General features: G+C 37.0%; 1 protein-coding gene across 1 annotated transcript in view; it reads left to right on the plus strand.

Moving 5' to 3' along the window:
- The first annotated feature begins 316 nt into the window (after window positions 1–316).
- LOC110027244 (probable Xaa-Pro aminopeptidase P) overlaps window positions 317–26,420 on the plus strand; it is a 72,108-nt gene continuing 46,004 nt past the window's right edge. Inside the window, exons 1-8 of the mRNA XM_020728590.1 lie at window positions 317–623; window positions 698–761; window positions 7,293–7,432; window positions 7,692–7,976; window positions 8,130–8,252; window positions 13,679–13,987; window positions 20,664–20,750; window positions 26,325–26,392. Of these exons, the coding sequence (XP_020584249.1) occupies window positions 528–623; window positions 698–761; window positions 7,293–7,432; window positions 7,692–7,976; window positions 8,130–8,252; window positions 13,679–13,987; window positions 20,664–20,750; window positions 26,325–26,392 (1,172 nt within the window). The 5' untranslated portion in view covers window positions 317–527. The remainder of the gene's footprint in view (window positions 624–697; window positions 762–7,292; window positions 7,433–7,691; window positions 7,977–8,129; window positions 8,253–13,678; window positions 13,988–20,663; window positions 20,751–26,324; window positions 26,393–26,420) is intronic.

The raw sequence follows: 26,420 nt of genomic DNA on the forward strand, positions 1-26,420 counted from the left end.
AAGGGGAATTCTAGACTTATGTACTTATTCCACACTCTCTCTCCTTCCTCGTTCCCCCTTTCTCCTTCATCTGGTTACAATCTCGCGGCGTGTTCGCAAAGAAAAATTTAGGTTTCAACAGGATTAAAACTGTCACTTGTAAATAATTAAGGACTATTTTGATTCTTTACTAAAATATTATAAATGTTAAAATAAAAATTTTGATGTGAGAAATGTAAATACTTTGGAATTACGGGCTCTGTGCATTCTTCTTAATTTTTTTAACTATAAATTTTCTATCACACAGAATAATCATCGGCGAGACCGAATCAGAAAGAAATGCCACGTGTACTTATTGTATCCCGATGGTCGTCGTTCCGGGACCAGGGTTACGAATGACGTTTCCGCAGTCTTTCAATGTAATACCAGTCACCGCTGTGTTCTCAATAAAACGGGGAGGATACCATACGTTTCGTTCTCTTCGGCTCTCTCTCTCTCTCTCTCGACCCTGAATCGTCCTGAATCGTTTTCCGTTTTTCTGAATCCTAATGGCGTCGGAACCCCTCGATGATCTGCGATCGCTGATGGCATCTCACTCCCCTCCTCTGGATGCTCTTGTCGTCCCGTCGGAGGACAACCATCAGGTCATCTAGGGCTTATTGTTTGATTTATTTGATTATAATATCAGTGGAATTATTTGATCTATTTGATGCTACAGAGTGAGTATGTATCGGATAGGGATAAGAGGCGCCAATTTATTACTGGATTTACTGGGAGCGCAGGTGAGGATTTCTTCTTTTTCTTAAACTCTGGTTTCATCAGTTTCTACTTGGTTTTGCACACTTATTGCCTGTTTGCCTAGGTAGGAGTCGGTAAATTTTGTTAATATGGATTTATTGAAGCCTAATTGAGTTAAATTCTGAAAACCGGTTGATATGATGCGTATTCAATTCAGTTAAGTCCAAATAAATGTTTGGCTATTTATTTCAGGACTTGGCATTCATGCGAATGAGATATTTCATTGTATTTATTTTGCTTATATCATTCTTAATAGATTAATTAAATCATATTTAATTTATATTTTATCTTAACTAATAATTAATTAGTGATATATTAGGCTAATTAAATGTTAACTAATATAATGACAAATTAAATCAAAAAGAAAAAATAGCCATCATTTAAGTTTATAAATTGTATAAGTATCAAATATTAATTATTAAGATTAATCTAATTGCTTGATTAAAACATATATGTTTTAATCTGTTTGGTTTCTTGTTAATAATTTTAATTAATAACATATTTTACAATTTTATCTTTGTTAATTAAATTATAATTAGTTGAGATTATGATGCGGGAGCTTACTGTGGATGTAGTACTATAGTTCCTACAGTACCGCGGTCCAGCTAAGCAGTCTCTCGGCCCAAGGGACTTGCCACCCAAAGGGAGAGGATCCTCCCTTTCCAAATCTGCCCCCCATTTCCTTTCCTACTCCTATTCCTTTCCCATTTCTCCTCCTTCCCTATTTTTATTTCTTTCCCTTTCTATGCCTTCCTATTTCTTTCATTTTCTTTACTATTACCTTCTATGTCTATCTACTATTATCTATTATATATATGCTGATTTGCTTGCATTAGAGGGAGACTTGGAAACTAGGTTGGATCATGATTTAAAAGAACCATTAGGATGATTATTCTCTGTTGGTGGAGAGAGTCAGGGGCATTGAGTTGGATCTAGAAGCTATTCATAAGAGGAGGGATATTAAAAAAAGAAGAAACTTAGAGGGATTCAAGTTTTCTTACAGTTCTCACAACAGACAATCCTTCCGGTCAGTTGATGCAAGTGCTAAGAATGCTAGTTCTAGCAGTGTTGAAACTCAATTTGAAGCTAAGAAATATGACAATTGTGGAAAGTCTCACATGTAGGAATGTCTGTCCGGATTCCATACTTTGTTTGGGTGTCACCAGCCATGACATATGACGAAGAACTGCCTCGGATTAGGTCAGAGGGCTTTGACTGATTTTAGGGGCAGTATTGCACTACCCCAGAGGAGCTTTGACAAATCGAGGGCAGTTGAATCTTCATTATCAGTACCAAATGCAGGACAAACTCAACAAATTGTTCAACCCATAGTTTATACACTTTCGTAGTGGGAAGCTAAGGTCTTCCCATATTTCATCAGAGATATTTTTTACTCATGATAATTTTAACCCAGTGCACTCATCATAGAATTCATGCATGTCGGCTCTAAATATTCAATGCAATAATTTTAATGATAGATATCATATTTCTTCAGAATAGGCCGATAAGACTATTGTTTGATTAAGGAGCATCACTCTATTTTAGCTGAGAAACTAGTTAAAATGATGTGATTGAATATTATTTCTATACCTGTGATATTATTAGTTAGAATGTCAAATGATGCTTTTTTGGAAATTAATCAATCATATGAGGTTAAGCTTATGATTGGCGGGAAGTTATTTTACGCCCAACTTATTATTTTTGGTGGAATTTGATGTGATTTTAAGCATGAATTAAATGTCTAAAAAATTTGTTATTATTGATTGCAATAAAAAAAACTGTCAGACTGTTTGTTCTCGTCTTATTTAATTCTAAATCTCGAGCTGGATCGTGATAACTTGGTTGTCTTTGATTTTAGTTTGTCATTTCTAAGACATTTCTTCATTCCAAGGGTTGTATCAGATGACGAGAAAGTGCTCCAACTATAAGTCGTTGGGGGTAGTGTTTATCTACACTCATTCCATCCCTTCCTGAGGTCACTAGCCTATTTAGGGCTCGTCTTTGCCGCGTGAAGCCCTTCAGGACATGTCTTTGCTGCTGTTAACCCTTCCAGGCCTATTCTTGCTGCTGCCAGCCCCTACAGGGCCTGTTCCGGCTACTGTTCTGTCTGTCCAGCCCCAGAGACATGTTCATGCTTCTGTCCGTTCTACCATCTGCTCTTCTTGTTGCTATCCAGTTCACTGTCACCTCTTCCGTCTATTGTCCAACCTCTAGACACTTGTTCCTACTATTGTCCAGTCCACCGCCACAGTTCCTACTCCTCTCTATGCCACAACTACTTGCTGCCAGCCTCCTCACAGCAGACCTCCATCACTCCTACACCATCCAACGCCACAGCCACCAGCTACCAGCCATCTTCTAACAGTGTCACAACTTCCTTCCTCCCTTTAAGGGCCTGCCGCTCTCCTCTAGAGAGTCGTTTATGTGTTTTGTGTTTTTTTTTTTGTTACTTTGCAGTGTCTTCGTCTCTTACTGTTTGCATGTTTGCGTTGTTTTATGTTGAGGATTCGTCTTTGTAACTTTTTTAAATTCAATAATAAAATTTGTTGTTCGGTCATCGTTTAGGTTAACTCCGGTATTAGATTAATTAATTAATAGTTATTAATTTATGAAAGTTAATATAATAAATTCTATTTGATCACATTTAATAATAAATAATATTTATTTCTATAAATTAATGTCTTTTTAATTAAGATTAATCATCAAGATTAATTTAAAGCTTTAATTTATCGATGTAATTTGATTAATTATCTTCTTATTATTAATAACAACTTTCCTTAAACTTTTATTCCCCAAAATTTGAAAACTTACCCTTGATTATAAAGATACCTGAAAGTTGTTGCGGGTGCTCGTTTGAGAAGACAATGACGCGAGCAACTAGAGAAGGCATCAACTGGAGCATGGACATCGAAGAAAAATTGGTGTTTGCGAGACTTGTGGATTCAAGTTAAATTCAGACAAATGCTAGGATTATTAAATTTATGATTTAAGGCAAAGAAATGGAACTTATGATCCTATAAAAGTTAAAGCTATCATTTTGGTTGTTTGCAGGATTTAGTTAAATCTTGTTGCCAAATAGCCCCCTAAAATGTGCATTTTTAGAATACAAGAGACTTAACTAGTTCATGGAAATCTACCCAGTTTAGGTGAGTTCCCCTATTTTGCGGGACTCTTCATGCTCATGAAGACTCGCCCAGCTCAGAAAGATTTGCTCAACGTAGAGGGACTCTTCTGGCTTAGAAGCATTTGCCCCAACTTGAAAGTCACCTGCCCAAACCTAAGAAGTCACTCTTCAAAATTGCAATAGAACCTAGATAATCCCATCAGTTCGACCAAGTGACCGAATTTATTCCTTTGTGACTTCATCTATTTAACAATTGAAGCCTCCGATGCACTCTTCGAGGTTGCCAGCTACGAGTACTTACTAGGATCTCGATTACTGTGTCTACGAATGCATAATAGTACTATCATATTTTTTTTATTTAATCTTCTTGTCTAATTATTACATGTAGCACCCAAAATTCTGTAAGCAAGAGAGCATGCCAAGACATCTAAGGCCTACACTATTCAAAGCCTTGAACTATAGTAATTGTCTTTAAACTTTCTCTCTCCTTTTCTGTTGTCTTATCTATTTTAATCATGCATATCTTATTATTAGTAGGGTGTAAGAATTATTCTTGAACAAATTTAATTAAAAAATTTTACTTTGAGATTCGGATGTTGGAATTCTTTGTGCTGAAAAAGCCCACCTTTTTATCATTTGAGTTCTAATAGCTCCTCTATTTATCATACGATAGTAGAATGTATCTACTTCATAGTGATTTTGCACTTAGAAAAGAGATCATTTTATGTAGTTATTCAATTCGAAGGCTTCTCCCTTAATGGGAGTTGTGTATTTCTAGTGTAAATCAGTATCGCGTCTCATGTATAATGGTTTGTTTCGAGTAAGATTGAGAGTCATGGTTTAGTATGAAATGCTGTTGAGTTATTTGTGCATGTGTATTGAAGCAATACAAATTTTATTGATTATGCAATTATAATTTGATTAGTGGTTTTTATTGTTTTGGGATTTCAAGGCATTTAGCAATGGAAAAATCCAATTCAAAAGAGTAACAATCCTTCAACTCGGGGTGGGTTGGGGAGGCCCGTCTACACCTCATGAACGATGTAGCTGGTTGCTTGACCAAGGTTATGTTGAATTCTTGGGCCAAAAAGACTATATATAAGAATTTGGTTGACCAAATTGTTTTCTAATCTTGGGGGTTTAAGGTTTTGAATGCAACTGTGATCAATCACAAGTTAATAAGTTTTACAACCATAGTTTAGAAAAACAATAATCATTAAAAATTGGTGCTAACAAGTGACCATAGAACCTTCATGCTTTTGTCTATTCTCATCTTCCCGGTTCTTAGAAAATTAATAAATTGAATTACAATAGTATGTTTTCATTCTCAATGAGAAACATAACACGTAAAAGTATGCTTAACTTCAACAAACCGTTGGCAAATAATTTACATACTATGGAATTCGTATGATAATTTAATTCCGTAAAATGTGGCACTATGGTTTTTATTTTTTAACCATCAGGATTTACATTTGGATTAAGAGTTTGTGGTTAGAAAGCAACTTTTGTCTAGTAGGTATGATGTGGAGCTATTACATGTTGTCCATACCTATTTGAAGACCTAGCTCGATTAAACTCAATGAAAATAATGGAAAATGGTTGAAATATCACACAAATCGAGGATATGATGAGTCTAAAACATCAAAATTGCTTAAAATGAATATTCACATTGTATGACAAAAAGATAGAAATTTATCAAGAAAGCACACAAACTTCACCCATTTTGCAAAACAAATTATGCTGACATATTCAAAATGTTAAAATTGTCAAGAAAGGACACTCATAATGCATGGATTATTACACAAGCAAAATATTAGTTTATTCACACATGAGGGATGATGAATTACACGAAAGCATCGATTCACATTTCAATTTTACTTTATTCTTTAAAAATAATATATGAATGCATGTATGTGTGTGTGCGTCCCTCTCTCTCCCTCCCTCTCTCTCTCTCTCTCTCTCTCTCTATATATATATATATATATATTATAATAAAAATTCTCATACTCTCTAAATCCCGTCGAACTTACATGCCCCCACAAATCATGTTGCTTTCTTGTACCCACCCATCCATCAACTGCACTAAGCTTCCTTAACTTTTATCGTTTTGGTCAAATAAGAAGAAAAAATGTTCATTGTCTCTAACAAAATTGATTGATGTCCTCTCTTGTTTCGCTAGCCCTCATGCATATTCCATCTCTTCTTTTCACTATTTCTCACACGATCCTCCCAGCATTCCTCTTCCCAAACCCTTCTCACCCCAGACCTATGCAGACACCCTCATCTTGATCTCATAACTCCTTCAAGTCTAGTGAATAACGATGATTGTATGTTCTGAAATAGCTTTAGATATTTGTGCATTGCAATGGTTTTTTAACTTGCATTGAACCTAGATTTTAGACTTGGATCAATTGCATCATTACTGTTTTTATCTGGGTTAGAGTGTTAGTGTTCACAGTAATGCTAGCGATATTATCTCTTCCACGATATTGTTAGTCTTTCTCATCCTATCGTGCTTCTTTATGCCTGAGACAAATAAGATAATATTACTTAATTTGAGTTAATGTGCACTCTAACCCAAGCATTCTAAATTCTTATGAAGATTTTCCGTTAATTATCATAATGGTTTTTTATATGATTCATATATAACTCAATTTTAATTTTTTTTACCTTGGTCGCACTTTTTGTTATGATTTGGCTTTGATACTTTTGTATTATTAATACACGAATAGATGATATAACGAAAATTCAAGTTTTATTTACTTACATGAACTACTGTAAAAAAATATCTATTCAAATTTTTTTTTAATTATGATAACTTCCAATAAATCAAAAGAGCTATTAAAGTATAAGATTTAAACTAATTGAAAAGCAATTTTAATATAAGAGTTATTCGCTTGTACACCACACCTTTAATATACAGATTCTCTTTGTTGCCTCACTAGTTCTCATATTCACGCCCTGAAAATATTTATTAATATAAACATTTATGAGTTATCAACAACACACTTGATTGTCATTCTTTTAAATTACAGTAACTCACAGGAGTTGAAAAGAAAAACATACTGATTGATAATATATAAGATCATAAGCATTCAATAGCACGAGTAAAAATTAACTATATCCTGTCTTATCTTTTCCGTTTCACTTGCTTATATATTACATTTATCATGGGAGAAATTAAGGTAAAATATCTTGATTGTTGTTTTAAGAGCTCATTGATCAGCATATATCGATTAAAAAATGAAAGGGAAAATGAGATTTCCCATGGACACGAAAACTCATTATTTATATAAATATCATTAGAGATTCTGTAAATAACAAAAAAAAAAAAAGCATCTCTGACGTGCCATGCTTTGCACTTTGTTATTTATTATTATTATTATTTCAGGTTTGGCTCTTGTAACGATGAATGAGGCATTTTTGTGGACTGATGGAAGGTACTTCTTGCAAGCTGCACGACAGCTGAGTAATCGGTGGAAACTTATGCGCATTGGAGAAGATCCTGCTGTGGAAAATTGGATAGCCGATGTAATGCCCCCCAACCCCCTCTCTTTTCTTTCTATCTCTTTTTGGGTGTGTGTGTGTGCGTGACATTTGCCAATGGTTTTGTTATAGAGCACTGTTCTTGTTAGTTCCTATTTAGATAAATTATTTGGGGCTGTGTTTGCTTTTTTTTTTTCATCTTTATTCTATTTGTTATAGTTGCAAATCATTTAATTAGAATTCCCACCCACCTTTTATCATCAATATTTATTTAAACAATATTTTTTACTTCTCGTCATAGCAGAACCTTCAGAGTGAGGCTGCTGTGGGAATTGATCCATGGTGTGTATCTGTAGATACTGCCCAAAGATGGATGCAAGCATTCTCAAGAAATAGGCAAAAACTAATTCAACTTTCTGTAAACTTGGTTGACAAAATTTGGATAGATAGACCTGCAACTCGAATTCGACCTGTAAACTTACAACCATTCAAATTTACTGGCTGTACTGTAGCTGATAAGCTGAAAGATCTTAGGGGAAAACTTGTTCAGGAGAAAGCTCGTGGAATTTTAGTCACCGCACTTGATGAGGTATCTGATTGATTCTTTCAGATCTTTTGTTTGGGGTGGTTTATGTACTATTTTTAAAAGTCTCTTCACGCATGTTTCATTCCACTTATAATTTACTAATATAGTTGTCCTTAAATTGTTTTGCATGTTGGCTTAACGTTATAAAATATGGAGGTTGCTTGGCTTTATAATATTCGTGGAAATGATGTATCCTTCAATCCAGTTGTTCATGCATATGCTATAGTAACGACTGACTTGGCTTTCTTTTATGTGGACGAGAGGAAGGTGTCTTCTGAGGTCAGTTTTCTCTGTCAGTTAATATTTCATTTCATGCACCAGGCTTGTTTTTCTGGCATAAAATTTTAAATCCGAGTTCTGTTGCCATTTTATATTTTTCTCCATCCTTGACTATTTTTTGGTTTCTATTATATTGAATTTAAATTTGCCCTTTGGATCTTATTCATCATTTTATGATTAAATGGATTTTTTTTAGTATGCTTTAAACATGCTTGCTCTACAAGTTGAATCATTCATCAATAGGATTATTTTTTTTACTGAATTCTACATTTTTCTTAACACACTTCTCATGAAATTGATAGTGTTGGCACTTGGCTCCATGGGTTTGTACTCCATGAATGGAAGAGTTGGCTGCATATGTGGAAGTTGAGCTCTTATCTAAGACATGGGAATAATTTGGTGCTAAAAACTAACCCTTGGCACTAAATGTCTTGCTGATATTGACACAAAAGATTTTGTTTTAAGAGCTTTGTCTGATTATACTTTGGAGCTAATCCAATATTGATTGCTTATATGCACGGTAGGAATTAGGATTTCAAGTTAGAGGGAGTGAATGTGATACCGGAACTAGTAGTAAAAATAATGAAAACACAAAAATAAACTTTCATTAATATTAAAATAGGGTTACAACATGACTTCAACATGACTTGAACGGAAATAACTGAACGGAAATAACAACACAAAACAACACAAGCAAACACTCCTAAATGTATCCCAATGAGTGGTAGAGGTTGGCTAGAGGGATAGGGATGATTGGGAGGGATGACGGCAACCACGGGAGGCGGGTGGTGGTGAAGGGAAGATGCAAAACTGTATGGACAACAAGTGGGAAGGGTTCTAGGTGGTCGACAACGGTAGTGTGGAGGTTGGGAGAAGCTGAAAGGGGTTAGGGAGGCGGGACAACAATAATAACCTTTAGGAAGGGAGAATGGTTGGGTGTTGGGGTGACGGAGGGAGAGTTTGGCGGTTGTGGAGTTGGAAGAAGAAGGTTTGGGGAAGGTAAAAGGGAGGATACAATCACTATCTCAGAGAGGACCATCGAAGCACCACCACCTCCTCGGATACAACCCACAAAGGGGAAAAGAACTTTGCACAGGAATCTGAGAATAAATACAAACACTATTGACTCCCACATACACAAGACTAGTAATGTATAGACTCCCAAAAAAACTTTTACACTAAAGAAAATTATGGGAAAGCGAGAAGGATACAGAAAAACCCTTCTTGAAATTCATGCAGGCATCGCCCCCTGGTTCGCGAAGGATCATGGGACATCTCGTGAGAATCGCGATTCCTCCTCGCCTACAGTTTTCACGAGACTTTGCAGGTCTTCTGGCGTGCAGGATCGAAGTGCCCCGTATTGGGGCACATTTAGCACCTTTACTCGGGCGCTGATTTCAGCACCTGCGTCTGTCTTTTTGGATTGGAGGAGCTTCGACTTCATAGATCGAAGCTTTAGTTTTGTTGTCATCCACCTTGGATCCCACTGACGACTACATTGTCACCCGAGGTATTTGAGGGTCTTCCTCAATTTTCGAGCCAATGTCCATATCTATCTGTCCTCTTGAGGTTGTGGACCACGCTTACACTGCTGAATCTTCTAAAAGTAACCCATGATCAGTTCAAATGGGAGTGCATTGAGAGTGTTGGTATGACGTCGACCGGACATAACCTCAGCCGTATCCTTCCTGTATCTGAGGCAGGTGTCTCGGTACTCTTGTCTGGTGTCATTACTAATATTGGTCCCACTAACGCTGCTTTGCTGATAAGGGATTCTGTGAACTCAAGCTCCATCGAAGGAAAGAGGATGATGCGCTTCCCGTTCTTGGTGAAAGAATACGTGTTTCTATATCCGCCATGTTGAGTCCTTCGATCAAACTGTCTTGGTCGTCCCAACAAAAGGTGGCAGACATCTAAGGGAATCACTTCACACCACACATGTTTTTGTAGTTGCCATCTGATCGAAAACTGTACTAAGCATCTTTGGCGCTGCTGCCCCGAGTCTCCTTCTTCAGCCACATTAGTGAATATGGCTAGGAATGCTTCTGCATCGCAAGCCCTAATCTCTATACTATCTATGTCGATGCCACATTCTTGCTGTTGTTGTTGTCGATGATTAGACTGGATACTTTTCCGTTCATTGTGCAGGGGGTGTAGAGTATATTGTGGCAAAACCACTGTGAATCCCTAGTACTCTCAGTCTGCAGGATTCGTCGAATCATGAGCACCTTCTCTTCATCTAGGGGAGGCTGATACTCATCCTGTTCTTCAGCTTTCTCCTCATTGTTAATCTCTTCCACAGCGTCCTGATCAATAAGTGAGACTACTTTACTCGTAAAACAGTTGGAGACTATGTGACAGTAACTGTGACGTCTGAAACATTTCCGGACTGCTACAGTGTTGGAGGCGCTACCTTTCTCTTGCTTCTCGCTCTGATTTAGACTGTTATTTTTGTTTTTGGGCTGGCTAGTCTCTCTTGGGGTGCCATTGTCGGTCGTGGTGACTCTAGGTGGCTGCTTGTCTGAAGGTGGTTGCCTCAAAAGTGTTTGTTGCCCGCTTTGCTTTTATTGTCTTTCAACTTTCAATGCTAATGTTTGGACATCCCCTAGTGTTCAGTATAACTGCAATTGTACCACATTGCTGATGACAGGTTTCAGACTCTCGAGGTATCTGGTTATCGTATGTTCTTCTTGCTCCGTCAACTCGCATTTAAGCTGCAAGTGATTGAATTGGGCTGTGAACTTCTTAAATGAAAGTTCATTTGCTGCAAGTTGTGGAGTTTCAGAAACATATCTTAGCGATAGTGGGGTGGGAGGTACTTTTTCTGCATTGACTTCTTCTTCTTTTCCTACTTAGTTATCTTCTCACCGTCTTCTCTTCTCCTCTGCTTTTGTAGATTTTCCCACCATAGGAAGACATTTTTCTTTAGTTTAATGACAACTAACTTGACATGTTTGTCCTATGGTATATTTTTATATTTGAAAATCAGTTCAAATGATTGTAGCCAGTTAATAAGCTCATCGGGATTCATACCACCTTTAAATTTTGGGAGGTTCATCTTGATACCAAAGTTTCGCTGACCTCCATAAGGGGCCTCTTCTCTTGGCCTTCTTTGATATTAGATACCAAAATCGCGTGGTCAATATTCCTCGTCACAGTGATCTTCCCCGCAGAATAGATTCGTCTCCTCTTCCCTGTCTTCTCTTTGATTTTGTCGATCACTGTCGAAAGTAACCTCTTCTTTGTCCTCTGTCATCTGGCTCTGCAATTCTCCATTGTAGACGACAATTTTCTCGTTAAATCTCTTCCCAGGTCAAGTCCAGTGTACCTCTTCGCGGTGGCATGGCCAGGGTTGGACATCAGCAAGAAAAATTTGGTGAAGGTGGCTTGGGTATGGGCAGATCCGAGAAAATCCTAGAATGTGACTAGGGTTGGACTAGTTTTGATACCAAATGATACCAAAACTAGTAGGAAAACAGTGAAACTTAAAAACAAACTTTCAAGAATATTAAAATAGGGTTACAACATGACTTAAATGAAAATAACAAAAAAATGTAAAACGACACAAGCAAACACTCTTAAATGTATCCCAATAGGTGGTGGAGGTCGGCTAGAGGGATAGAGATGATTGAGAGAGTGACAACAGTTAGGGAGGTGGGTGGTAGCGAAGGGAAGGTGTGGAACTATATGGACAGTAAGTGGGATGAGTTGTAGGTGGTTGACAGTGGTAGTGTGGTGGTTGGGAGAAGCTGAAAAGAGTTAGGGAGGCGGGACAACAGTAATAGCCTACAAGAAGGGGGATTTGCTGGGTGTTTGGGTGATGGAGGGAGAGTTCGGCGATTGAGGAGTGGGGAGGAGAATGTTTGGGGAAGGTAAAAAGGGAGGATACAATCACCACTTTAGAGAGGATACAACTGAAGCAACACAACCTCCTTGGATGCAACCCACAAAGGGGAAAATAACTCCACACAGGAATCTGAGAATAAACACGAACAATACTCACTCCTACACACACAAGACCAACAATTTATACTCCCATGAACCTTCAACACAAAAGAAAAGGGTGAGAATACGAGAACAATCCAGAAAAACCCTTCTCGCAATTCCTGCAGGCATCGCCACCCCCACCCCCCCTCTTCCTCTGGTTTGTGAAGGATCACGGGACATCACGTGAGAATCGCGATCCCGCCGTCTACAGTTCCTGGGAGACTTCACTAGTCTTTTGGCCTGGCGATTGAAGCACCCGTATTGCGGTCGACCGCTAATTTCAGCCCCCAAGTCAAAATGTTTACATAAAACTTACGTTGCCAAAACTTCTATAATATAAATGATTTCAAGTGAGTTTAAGGGGGTTTTTTGGTTTGGTGAAAATAAGTTGCAATATAAAAGATTTGCATAGCACTATGATTACAATGTATTTGAAATACTTTCGAGTGGTTTGGTTCACTATAAAATAAATGTAGGACTTTATATTTTTTTTTGTTTGGTTTGAAGTAGATGGAAAACAATGCATTTCAGAATATATTTTTTGTCCAAAGGCAGTGGAGGGTCTGTAAATAGCTAGTGGTGGGCAACGGCGGGCCAAAGTAGGGGAGTGGGGGGGGGGTCTTGCCTATAGTATTTTATTTGAATGGTGAAATTCAAAATTCAGCCAAACAGATCAAATTCTAAATTCATTCAAAATGAACTACGGTGTAAACTTCATTCATTCACACTCTACACTGTATTTGTAATTCTTCGTACTCGACAAAATTTTCTCAAATTCATGCAAAAAAATTATAGTACACCACAAATTCACTCAACTAGACCACCCCTAAAATTTAAAATTTTAAATAATACATCACTTTTATTGAATTTCTCAAGTGCAAGTGGGCAAGAATGGAATGATGGTGATGAAGTGAGTGTACATCCAAATCAAGAAAATCTTTGGTGTTATATTTCTTTATTATGCAATTCTGTGTTTTATGATTTATTGAGGGTAATTAGATGCCAATACTGAAGATTAATGCTAACCTTACACATGATAACAATCTAATCTGTGGATCAAATTATTTTTAAAATTTCATTTCTTCACGGTGACTCTGAACCGTTTCATCTTAAAAACTTGTGCTTTTCCTGGCTTTGATTGTAAATCTGTTACCCTCATCCACCCCAAAATCATAGATTTTAGTCACGAGCTGTTCTGTTTGTTGCTAAGATCTGCTGTAAATGGTACTTTGTTTTAGGGAAAAAATGGGAAACGAAAAGTTTCATGTGCTAAGTTATATGTTGATTTTATTTTAGTTTCAAGCGATGCCAAAGGATTTTATGAGGTCTTTCTGCTCATTTCATCTGCTACCATGCATGAAATGAGAGTTCCCTTGTTCCCGTCTTTCTTTAAAATTCATGAATGTGCAAATTTTTTGTATGTAAATCATTGGATGTAGGTACTTGACGCTTTGTCTGAAAATGGCATAGAAGTTCGGGAATACAGCATTGTTGACGCAGATGTAAGCTTGCTGGCATCCGGGAAACTAATGAGTTCTTCTGCTGCTAAGGGTCGGGACTTTGACATTGATGCACTTGAAAATGCAGAAAATTTTGTTAACTCGGGAAAAATTGAAAACGAGACTAAAGGAAAAAAGCAACTGATATGGATTGACCCGGCTTCTTGCTGTCTGGCCTTGTATGCAAATTTGAACTCAGATCAAGTTCTTATGCAGCAATCACCTTTGGCCCTCGCAAAAGCTCTTAAGGTGTGTTTGACATGATTTCAGTTTTAACGAAGTAAATTATGCTAGTCTGAATTAATCATTAATTTGGGCATACTATTGGAATATCATTCTTTTTCTATGAAGAATCAAACCCATTTCATATATTATGTTCAATAGTTGCAGGGTAAAACTTAGTCAGAATTCATAATTTGAAGAAAATTTTTGTACTTTGGATACTTCAAATCTTTTGAATGAAATTGCTCCGAGTGCAATTATATAAACTTCATTGATTGGCTGATGGAGCCTATACTTCTTCACAGTTGAACATTGGCTGGCGAGGGAAGTATGATTACAAATTTCTCATATGGTACCTCTGCCAGAGAAGTATATTAATACCGAATCTTTAAACCTTCAATTTTATTTACCTTTCTCTTTGGTAAAGGCGTTAAGCTTGGTCCAATGACAGGGAGAATGGTATTTTTACTAATTTGGACAGATTCTCCTCTCCCTATTTTTGAATTAAGGTTTTACCCATTAATGTATAACTAACTCCTTAAATCAAAATGAAATTGTATGGCTAAGTCTTATGTCTTATCAAAGTAACGATATTTTCTCGGTGGAAAAATTACATATTACTGGTAATGGTGTTAAAGGCTTGGTTACAAAACTTAGGCTGTTGAGAAGAAGGTTTAAGTTGTGGAAAATAAATATTCAAATTCTTTCTGGTGATGAAAACAGATGATTTTAGCTAAAAATGATAACATTGCATGTTAGGCTGAATTTTGTTCTTTGTTTCCCATTAGAGTAGCTTGAAGAATAAGATTCCTGTAGGTCTTGGTTTCACAAGAAGTTGAAAGTAGAAGAAATCTAACGGCATTCGAAGTCAAAGGGTAATTGTATCCTGTGGGTGACAATAAATACCAGTTCTACTTTCATAAGTATGCTAATTGGAGAAGAAAATTGAAATTTATTTATCGTATTTTTGGGATTATTTTATTATTTTGGTAGCTATTGACTTCTCCAAGAATCATCTCTCTTTGGAGTCCTTACACATCGCTTACTGTAGCTTCTTTCAACTCTCGCGGTTTCATCTATTGCGGTTTTGTGAGTACAACCACCACACAAGAAGAGGTCTTCAGTTTTTCCTTCATCCATTTTGGTCCATTGTGGATTTGCCTTCCTTGCATGTCACTTGTTGTCGCTTGCATCGCCTACTATGGGCACATGTGCTCTTTGTCGCCGCTTATTCTGCTTATAGGGATTTGTGCGATTTCATTTGTGCTAGGTTCACTTGGGGTGCTTTGCTTGGACTTCTATCTCATGTGAGGCATGTGTGGAGGTTCTTGTCGGGATTCTTTGTTTGTTATTGTTGACACCTTCTAGTGGAGTCAATGCTCTTTCTGTTCATTATAACTTTTGCTAATAGGGCTACTTTCAAGTAAGGATATTTCTACACTTGATAGGCTCTTCACTTATCAACAAATTTTCTATGGGTGTTGTAATGCCCAATTTTTGAGAAATCAATTAAGATCGACAAATTTTAAAAGTACCTTGAATTTCACACCTTTCAAAATGTGCTCAAGTAATTTTATAAAATTCTATGCATGAAATTGAACAATTTGTTATAAAGCATTACATGTAAATTATGAATGGTTTGGGAAATATAAAAGTTAGAAGTTATATGTTTTATTAACTTGATTAAATTTTAATTATTTTAATTAGCCCTTCCCTTAATCCTCTTATACTGTAGCCATCCAACCTCTCATGCCTTTTATTTCCATTCGTTCGGTCGAATAGGGCAGACGAGCTCCTTCCACTCTCCCTCACTCGATTCTCTCAATCGCATCCCTCCTACGAAGGAGCTTTATTTGGTCCCTATAGCAAAACCGCAACCCTTTCTACAGTGCAGCGGCGCGAATAGACGAACCGAGTATCACGAAAGGTTGCCGCAACTTACGATCCAGGCTTTTGGGGTGAAATCTTAGGGTACGAATCCCTCTCTCTTGCTATTCTAATTATTCATTTCCTTCCTCTCACTTTTGTTTTGACATTAGCCTCATTTTCCGTGCTTTTCTCATTTTCTGTAATCGTCAGAGGCGCTGAACTCTTGTTGGAAGCGTTGAAAGTGATTTGAATGCTTTCGTATGGCTTTTAACATAAAATCACCGAGGGGAAGGTGAATATTAAGACGTTTGGAAGTGTTAGAGAGAAATTTGGTGTTTTCGGAAAAGCAAATTTATGCCGAAAATCCTTTTTGAGGTTTGTATTGGAAATGAATCCATGTGTTGAGTTAATTCATGTTTTGAACCAAAATTTATGAAACCCTATGTTGTCTACGAGTCTCAGTTTGTTTATACGAGGCAGCGAGCACGAGACGAGTGTGTGGACACCCGTCGTAGGGCTGCTCCGTCGTGCCAAGTCAAATAATATTGGGCTAATTTAAGAAAAATGCTCTTCTATATGTTTCATATAATTTCTTTTTTGACACAAATGTATTTAGAATTTTTGCATATCGTAAATGGATATCGACAATTGAATGTATTAGTACGTGTTTACTTCTCTTTACATATGCTATGGTATGATACATGTGATTAAGCTTATGATATTAATTGCCTGCAAGTATTCATTTATTATGCTTCATGCCTATGATACATGTTTTGTCTTATATGCTTGATACAATAATGATGATTTAAATTTCACAAAAAATGTTAGGGGTAGATTATTACAGGAGTTCTTGCAAGCACATTATGTAGGGAGGTAGCATTCCCAACTCGATATTTATACGGGGACGATACTCTGAGAACCGTTGGAATTAGGTGGTGACAGAATGTTAGAGATCCTGGGTATCAGAGAGGTTGTCGATAATTGCTATGCTGGGGGAAACCCAACATTTATCGATAGTATTTATGACATTTGGGGCAGAGTGATGACTCATGATGAAAGACATAGAAATAGTTGGACCTTATATATTAAAGAAGTGACATTATTATGATATGACCTCTATTATGAATATGCTTTTATTAATGATTTTCTGTTTACGACCTGCATGTTACACTACAGTTGATTTTTATACTACATGTACATGTTTCCTTTTCATGTTTTTTACTATGCTAGCATGTTATGATTTATGTGTAGACATGTACAGTTTCCTAGGAGCATGCATATTTTTTTTATGTATGAAATTTTATGTTATCCATGATCATTTCTCTGAGCTCGTTATTGCTCATTCTTAATTATTGCCTTCCTGGTAGGGGCACGAGCACTGGGGCGAGTAGTTAGGTTTGTCTTTGTATAGATTTTACACGATAGTTTTGGGATCCTTATACATACATTTTGGGTATGTATATTTTTTATCATACTAGATTTAACAACTCTGTATAATTTTCATATTTTGATGATATGATTTCTATGCTTATGAGTATGTATTTGAAATGCAGTCTATCACGTATGTTGTGACGATCCAGTTAGACTAATTCATCACCCACTGAGTACTGATTATAAAAGTTAGGATGAGTGCTTGTGAGAGTTGGTCTGAAAAAATTGCCATCCTCTGTCGCACCTCAGCTGACCCTAAAGGGTTAGGGGGGTGCAGTTGGAGTGTGATAGTTGCGCTTCCATGGTCTTGTTTTGAAAATTCATGTTTTATTTTGTCCTGTTTGGTGATTATTTTGCTGGATTCATTGGTCCTCAACATTTCATCATAAGGCTTACTTTAAAATAGATTATATCAAACTATTTTCAAAGGGTTCCAATTTTATTAATGGGCTCTCTATATACATGTTAGTATGGTCCCGTTATTTTGATTGTTTTATGGAGCCTTTTGTTACTTTAATTTGGATTTCATTTTTGTTACTTCATCTGCATTGTATTAACTATTCTACATTATTCCCCTTGGCTACTAAAATGCAAAATGCACATCTTTTAAGGAAATGGATGCTACTACTTTTCCATATGGAGGTTTGGATTGCGTCCTCATTTTCGGGATATTGGTAGAATGTTGAATTTAAAAATATTCTCACATATTGCTTTTCTTGCCATTTTTTGGACTTAAAATTCTTTGATCATTTTAAAGCTCATTCCGAGCTTAAAAATCCTCAACTTCAAATGCAGGATCTTTTACTTGATAACCTTTTGGTAGAAGATCACATTTTTCTTTGAGTTATGTGCTCAAAATTTTATGACAAGATCAAATTTATTTTAGGAGAAAGTGCATGATATTTCTGCTTTTGCTGTTCTTGGTATTAGTCACTTCATCCACTGATGAAATTATCTCTGGGACTTTTCTTTATAAGAGTTGTATGAATTTGAGAGATGGAAGGTTTTTATAGTTTATTTTTGGCATGCTGTGTGTCTAACATTGGAAGAGATTTTACGGTCTTTTTAATTTTATCTTGCATGTCATGATGCTGGATTAAGATTTCACCTCATAGAGGCATCCTTTCATTACGAAGAATTTGCAATCTTTGGGATATCTTCTTCTGCTCATGCATTTTTATGATCCAACGTCCGTAGGTTGTAGAGGTCGGAGTTGGGAGCTACACGAGCTGTGAAAACGTCCGTAGGTCGCAGAAGCTGGATTTGGCTGTAATAATGTCCATAGGTTGCAGAGACTGGAGTTGGGAACTGCATGAGCTGTAAGCCACGTAGGCTATAGTTGATCACATGCCATAGTGGTGAGCTGCGATGACGATCGTAGGTCGCAGAGGTTGGTGTCAGGAGCTGCACGGATTGTAGACCATGCAAGCTGTAGTGGTGTCTCGTAATAACGTTTGTAGAGACTAAAGTTGGGGGATGCAATAATGTTTGTAGGTCGCAGAGATTGGAGTTGGGAGCTGCATGAGTTGTGAGCTTCGTAGGTCATAATCGATCACATGGGCCGTAGTGGTGACCTATGATGATGACCGTAGGCCACGAAGGCTAGATTTGGGGGTTGCAATAACATTTGTAGGCCAAAAAGATTGAGTTGGGAGTTACCTGAGCTGTGAGCCACGTAGGCCACAGTTGATCACATAGGTCGTGGTGGGGAGTTACACTGTACTCGAGGTGCGTTATTACTTCATTTTCGAAGCGTAATGTTGCACCATCTTTAGGGTACGTTGTCGTACCATAGTTAGGGTGTATTGCTGCACCATCTTCGGGTTGTATTGTTGCATTGTCTTTGGGGTGACACTATTACATCTTTTGTGGGACACTTTCATGCACCTTTTTTGAGATGCGTTATTGCACCGCTTTTAGAGTACGTTCCATTATCTTTGGGGTGTGTTGCTGCATCTTCTTTGAGGGGAGCATAATTACGCTTCCTTCGTGTTGTGTTGTTGCATCGTCTTTGTGATGCGTTGTTTCACCTTCTTCATGGTGGCGTTGTTACACTACCTTTAGGTGCTCTCTCACTTCGCAGTGTATGTAGTGATTCCACGATGCGTGACATAATTTTGCTCTTTCTTCCAGTCCTTCTTTAGGCTCAGGTCTAAGTCCCCTTTCAAGATGATTGTAGGGATTTATTTATAGAGTCTGTGAGAGGCCTTCTTACAAATAAGGAAGAAATTCAACCCATTCCATTGGACGACCCAGAGAGTTTTTCTCTATTGGACTACGTTCTGTGGAAATTTGAGTGCTTTAATGATGTTAGAATTGAGAGATTTCAGACTAGTTGGATCGTCTTGTAATATTTGAAACTCATTTGACCTTCCATTTAGACACTGAAAACTTCAAAAAATAGCTTAACAGCTAGATCCAAGCTTGATTTGACTCGCATTGAATCAACTTTGGTGTCATTGGGTCTGTCTCGTCTAGCCGGTTAGTTTAACTGTAAGTTTGTTGAAAGCAGATTTTTGGATGATTTTTAATTGAAGTATGAATGTTTATTACTTCAAAAATTACCTCGAGATTCATGTCTTACCTCTAGATTTGTGCTGGATGATGGAAATTTATTGATGGTGTGTAATTATGATTTACTGCTGTAAAATTTACTTGCTACTATTACTGTATTTGGGCCCAAATCATTGAAGAAGTGATTTTAGAAATCTCAATTAGCATGTTATTGATCTTATCTTGTTAGAAACCTTGTGCATAGTTTCCATAATATGGAAAATATTTAGTGTAAGGAATACTTTTTTGGCAAGTAGATGTTTTATGAAAATTTCTTTCAATTTATTATTGAAACTATCATCCCTCTTCCAAGAAATTTTAGATAGTTGATACTTTCAAAGTGAGATTCCTTTTCACATCTTTACAAGTGTTGTTAGCTGCCTCACACAATCGGTGACTTTGCTAAGCAGGCGGATGCTTTCTGGGAAGCTTCAATTACTTCTCATCTGTTGAATCTGTCATTATTTGAGGAGACAAATTATGTCTTCAAACTCTCCTTTATATCCAATCTATATGAATGTTATTGTTCTTTTAATCCATTGGTAAAAAGGGTTATTTTATGTTTGTTGTCCCATAATATCTATTTTGTGCATTGTTCAGTTTATTATTATCATTATTGTTTATCACTCAGTTTATATTTCCCTTCCTATATTGTCTTATCACTTGTTTTGCAAGCTACTTCTAGTCTTATAGTCTGATTTGATTTATAGATTTGGCAAATTTACATTTCTCTTCTTCCTCATGTATGCATTTTTGAAGCAATCATGTATGAATTTTTAAAGCCAAAGGCCTGAACTATTGTTATTAAGCTTCATTGATGAGGTAACAAATCACTGTCATCTTATTGAAGAATCAATTTGAGTTGGATGGTTTAAGAAAGGCGCATATCCGGGATGGTGCAGCTGTTGTTCAGTACCTTGTGTGGCTGGATGGTGAGGTGAGTTATTTTGCAGTATATTTTCTATCTGTATCCTTTTGCATCGATCTATTTTATTTTATTGTCTTAATTTGTATTCACGTTCTATTTGAACTTTTCGTTGACTTGGACGCTGGTTCTGGTTAGTATAATTGGGTGGTAATAACGTTTCTGATCATGTTGTTATATTCATGCTTGCTTTCAGAATGAGCATTGAATTGCTTTATTCCATATGGAAAATGATGAGGATTAACGATTTCGGTTTTGAATGTTGCCTTTCAGATTAAATTTGATACTATTATTCTTTTTGTTCTAGTTATAAGATAATGCATGGTTGCAATGCATTGAATTGTTGTAAGAGAATTGATAATCTGACCTGTGAATTAAAGAGCAGAAACAATGCTTGTTAATTGTCTTCATATATTTAGCTGGCAATCTTGGCCAGATGATTAGTTTGCTGAAGCTTATTGGGCTATCTTAGAATCAATTAGTAATTGTTTGCCTTTGTGCATTAACTTCAATTCCCGTAGAGGCTAAGCTGTTTAGATCTGTGACATAATTATCATGTGTCGTTTTACTATTTTTGGGCTCAAGTCTCAGAGGAGTGATTTGTTGAAATTCATGGATTATGTTTGAAACACTTTTTGGCGTGCCTACTTCACGAGTCTTGTATGCCATACCTTCTATAAGAGTTTATCATCGTTTTTTCCTCCTTCCAATATTCTACTGCATCAATTTTACTGGTGAATGAAATACTAATGTATCTTTATTGAACTTCAGTGAAGTTTTTGGGCACTTTTGGGACCTAAAGATAGAATGTTCATTGTTATGTATGATAAGAACAGTCATGTGGCTAACTAGGGGAACTGCCTTATTGTATTTCTTTAACTATTTGGTCAATCTCTATTGTAGAGATAAAGCCATGCTATCAGTTTGTTGAATAATTTTCCATCTAGCTTGTAATATATATTTTTTTGGTTTGGATCTATGTTAGTGTAGAAATATTGAGTGACTCAGTCTAGCCCAAAACTTCAACTTTTAAAAATGGGTTAAACCATTACTGTTTGGATCTGGTCTTTCCTTGACATGCTATTGTTTCACTTTGCAATAAGTATTATTAGAGTCAATGATTTGACTAGGATGGAGTGATTCTTGTAGTTTGTAAATCCTATGCATCTTGGCTGCCTTCTACCATGGTCAAGCATTGAAGAGCGGGTGACTCCCACAACGCCACCATGGAGTTGAGTGGATTCTTATGGTTTGGTACTTGATAGTGCTGATAATTTTTTTTAGGACTGAGGGATGGTGTAGAATGCCCTTATGTGAGTGAGAAATTATTAAGATTTGTGGAAGCCTTGGGTTACTCCACATTGATAATTGAAAATTTGTTGGTGTAAAATTATCAAGTGGTTGGCCCATACGTTTGAATGGGTTTAACCGTTGATATTTCTGGCCAAAATTTGATCCTTTTTTGCGTAACTCCATAATACATAGACATTTTTTTGTGCTTTCTTTCTAAACATGTTAGCCTTTATCATCTAAAACTCTCGCATTATTTCAGCAAGATGAAATGGGTTTGCAACTCACTTAATTTTTTGCTGTTGATTACACAATCATTTGTTATTTGCATATGAAGTTATAATCGTGATAATCTATTAAGCTGAATAATTTATGCAAAGATATCCTGCTACTGGAGGAGAAAATCCTAAACCACAAAAAGGAACACAAATATTATTATTGAAATTAAAATTGATTACAACGACGAGTCATAACAACTCACAACAGAAAAAGGAAAGAAAGGCAGGACAAGTCCCAATCTTGCAATGGCGAGGATTGATACTTTCAAAGTGAGATTCCTTTTCACATCTTTACAAGTGTTGTTAGCTGCCTCACACAATCGGTGACTTTGCTAAGCAGGCGGATGCTTTCTGGGAAGCTTCAATTACTTCTCATCTGTTGAATCTGTCATTATTTGAGGAGACAAATTATGTCTTCAAACTCTCCTTTATATCCAATCTATATGAATGTTATTGTTCTTTTAATCCATTGGTAAAAAGGGTTATTTTATGTTTGTTGTCCCATAATATCTATTTTGTGCATTGTTCAGTTTATTATTATCATTATTGTTTATCACTCAGTTTATATTTCCCTTCCTATATTGTCTTATCACTTGTTTTGCAAGCTACTTCTAGTCTTATAGTCTGATTTGATTTATAGATTTGGCAAATTTACATTTCTCTTCTTCCTCATGTATGCATTTTTGAAGCAATCATGTATGAATTTTTAAAGCCAAAGGCCTGAACTATTGTTATTAAGCTTCATTGATGAGGTAACAAATCACTGTCATCTTATTGAAGAATCAATTTGAGTTGGATGGTTTAAGAAAGGCGCATATCCGGGATGGTGCAGCTGTTGTTCAGTACCTTGTGTGGCTGGGTGGGGGGGTGAGTTATTTTGCAGTATATTTTCTATCTGTATCCTTTTGCATCGATCTATTTTATTTTATTGTCTTAATTTGTATTCACGTTCTATTTGAACTTTTCGTTGACTTGGACGCTGGTTCTGGTTAGTATAATTGGGTGGTAATAACGTTTCTGATCATGTTGTTATATTCATGCTTGCTTTCAGAATGAGCATTGAATTGCTTTATTCCATATGGAAAATGATGAGGATTAACGATTTCGGTTTTGAATGTTGCCTTTCAGATTAAATTTGATACTATTATTCTTTTTGTTCTAGTTATAAGATAATGCATGGTTGCAATGCATTGAATTGTTGTAAGAGAATTGATAATCTGACCTGTGAATTAAAGAGCAGAAACAATGCTTGTTAATTGTCTTCATATATTTAGCTGGCAATCTTGGCCAGATGATTAGTTTGCTGAAGCTTATTGGGCTATCTTAGAATCAATTAGTAATTGTTTGCCTTTGTGCATTAACTTCAATTCCCGTAGAGGCTAAGCTGTTTAGATCTGTGACATAATTATCATGTGTCGTTTTACTATTTTTGGGCTCAAGTCTCAGAGGAGTGATTTGTTGAAATTCATGGATTATGTTTGAAACACTTTTTGGCGTGCCTACTTCACGAGTCTTGTATGCCATACCTTCTATAAGAGTTTATCATCGTTTTTTCCTCCTTCCAATATTCTACTGCATCAATTTTACTGGTGAATGAAATACTAATGTATCTTTATTGAACTTCAGTGAAGTTTTTGGGCACTTTTGGGACCTAAAGATAGAATGTTCATTGTTATGTATGATAAGAACAGTCATGTGGCTAACTAGGGGAACTGCCTTATTGTATTTCTTTAACTATTTGGTCAATCTCTATTGTAGAGATAAAGCCATGCTATCAGTTTGTTGAATAATTTTCCATCTAGCTTGTAATATATATTTTTTTGGTTTGGATCTATGTTAGTGTAGAAATATTGAGTGACTCAGTCTAGCCCAAAACTTCAACTTTTAAAAATGGGTTAAACCATTACTGTTTGGATCTGGTCTTTCCTTGACATGCTATTGTTTCACTTTGCAATAAGTATTATTAGAGTCAATGATTTGACTAGGATGGAGTGATTCTTGTAGTTTGTAAATCCTATGCATCTTGGCTGCCTTCTACCATGGTCAAGCATTGAAGAGCGGGTGACTCCCACAACGCCACCATGGAGTTGAGTGGATTCTTATGGTTTGGTACTTGATAGTGCTGATAATTTTTTTTAGGACTGAGGGATGGTGTAGAATGCCCTTATGTGAGTGAGAAATTATTAAGATTTGTGGAAGCCTTGGGTTACTCCACATTGATAATTGAAAATTTGTTGGTGTAAAATTATCAAGTGGTTGGCCCATACGTTTGAATGGGTTTAACCGTTGATATTTCTGGCCAAAATTTGATCCTTTTTTGCGTAACTCCATAATACATAGACATTTTTTTGTGCTTTCTTTCTAAACATGTTAGCCTTTATCATCTAAAACTCTCGCATTATTTCAGCAAGATGAAATGGGTTTGCAACTCACTTAATTTTTTGCTGTTGATTACACAATCATTTGTTATTTGCATATGAAGTTATAATCGTGATAATCTATTAAGCTGAATAATTTATGCAAAGATATCCTGCTACTGGAGGAGAAAATCCTAAACCACAAAAAGGAACACAAATATTATTATTGAAATTAAAATTGATTACAACGACGAGTCATAACAACTCACAACAGAAAAAGGAAAGAAAGGCAGGACAAGTCCCAATCTTGCAATGGCGAGGAGGGGAGGTAGCGGCTTGTGCGTGGGGGTGGGGCTGGGGGGGGTGGTGGTGAGGTGCAATTGCAAGTTTAGGAAGGTTGGGGAAAGTGAGGCTGCAGGTTTTGGAAGGACAGCAATTGGTGTTGGGAGGCTGGGAAAGTGGGCTGCAGGTGTTGGACGGACAGCTGTAGGTTTTTAGGAGGCTTGGAAGGTGGACTGCAGGTATTGGAATGACAACTGGGGTGTTGGGAAGCTGGGCAAGTGGGCTGCTGGAGTTGGAAACACAGCTGTACGTCTGGAAGGGGGGGAAACGTGGGCTGTAGCTTCTTGGAAGGGCAGCTGTAGGTTTTGGGGAGGATGGAAAGTCTGCAGTCGTTGGAATCAAGGGAGATCTGGGCAGGTATGCGGGTGATTGGAAGGTCAGCTGTAGGTCTGGGAGGGGGGAGGTGGGCTGGTGGGCTGCAGGTTTTTGGAAGGACAGCTGTGGGTTTGAGGGGAAGATGGGAGGGCTGCACGCGTTGGAATCAGGGGGAAGATCTGGTGTAGATATGCGGGTGAGCTGGGTTTCGTGTGGGGGGAGGGATCGGCTGGCTGCGATGGAAACTTGGGTGTTGGGCGCTTGAAGGGTGGGAAAGCAGGGAGTTCCAGCAGACGGCGATGAGGGGAGATGGAGGTGGAAGTCGGAGAAGATAAATCACCACGGGGGAGAGGGATACAGCCGGAGCACCACCCTAACCAACGGACACAGTCCCACGGCTGTCCTCACAAATTCAGGAAATTGCCTAAGTTGAAAACCTAGACAGAGAACACACATTTAAATAGGAGATAGATAGGAGGAAACGAAAATGTTTGGGGAGCCCCTTCTTTCAACTGAACCGAACCGGTTCGGCTCAAACTGGTTCAACTTTTGGAGGAAAACCCCGTGTCATATCAAGTAACCATTGCAATTTGTAGGAGGTTCATTTGCTAATTCTTTTCTTTTCTATGCTTTTTAAATTGCTTTTGTTAAACGTACCGAGTATATCACTTCAATATTTTCTTACAGAAATATAGAAGTCATATTTATGTTCTCTATGTAAAAACTGAACACAGAAAAGGATCTCCAAACTTTCATTCTCCCTTCTGACTATTTTATTCCTACTTCGATTAAAAATAAAGGTGTGCATGGTGCATGTGAATCCCTCAATGCAAGATTATATGACTGGTTGATGCATGCACTCATGTCACATTACAGAGAGGCTAATCCTCTAATGGTGTTTATTTATTTTGATCAAATAAAATGCAACAATTCCTTATTGCATTTTATGGTTACATTTCAGTGGAATGGAAAATTTCATATTTTTTTTTTCCATGCTGATGCAGATGCAAAAGCTTTATGGAGCTGCTGGTTTCTTTACTGAGTCAGAGGAAACACATAAAAGAAAGCGTTCGTATGTTTTTATACTTGCATCTTTCCCT

Source organism: Phalaenopsis equestris, unplaced genomic scaffold (assembly GCF_001263595.1).
Source record: "Phalaenopsis equestris unplaced genomic scaffold, ASM126359v1 Scaffold000421, whole genome shotgun sequence".
Classification (NCBI taxonomy): Eukaryota; Viridiplantae; Streptophyta; class Magnoliopsida; order Asparagales; family Orchidaceae; genus Phalaenopsis; species Phalaenopsis equestris.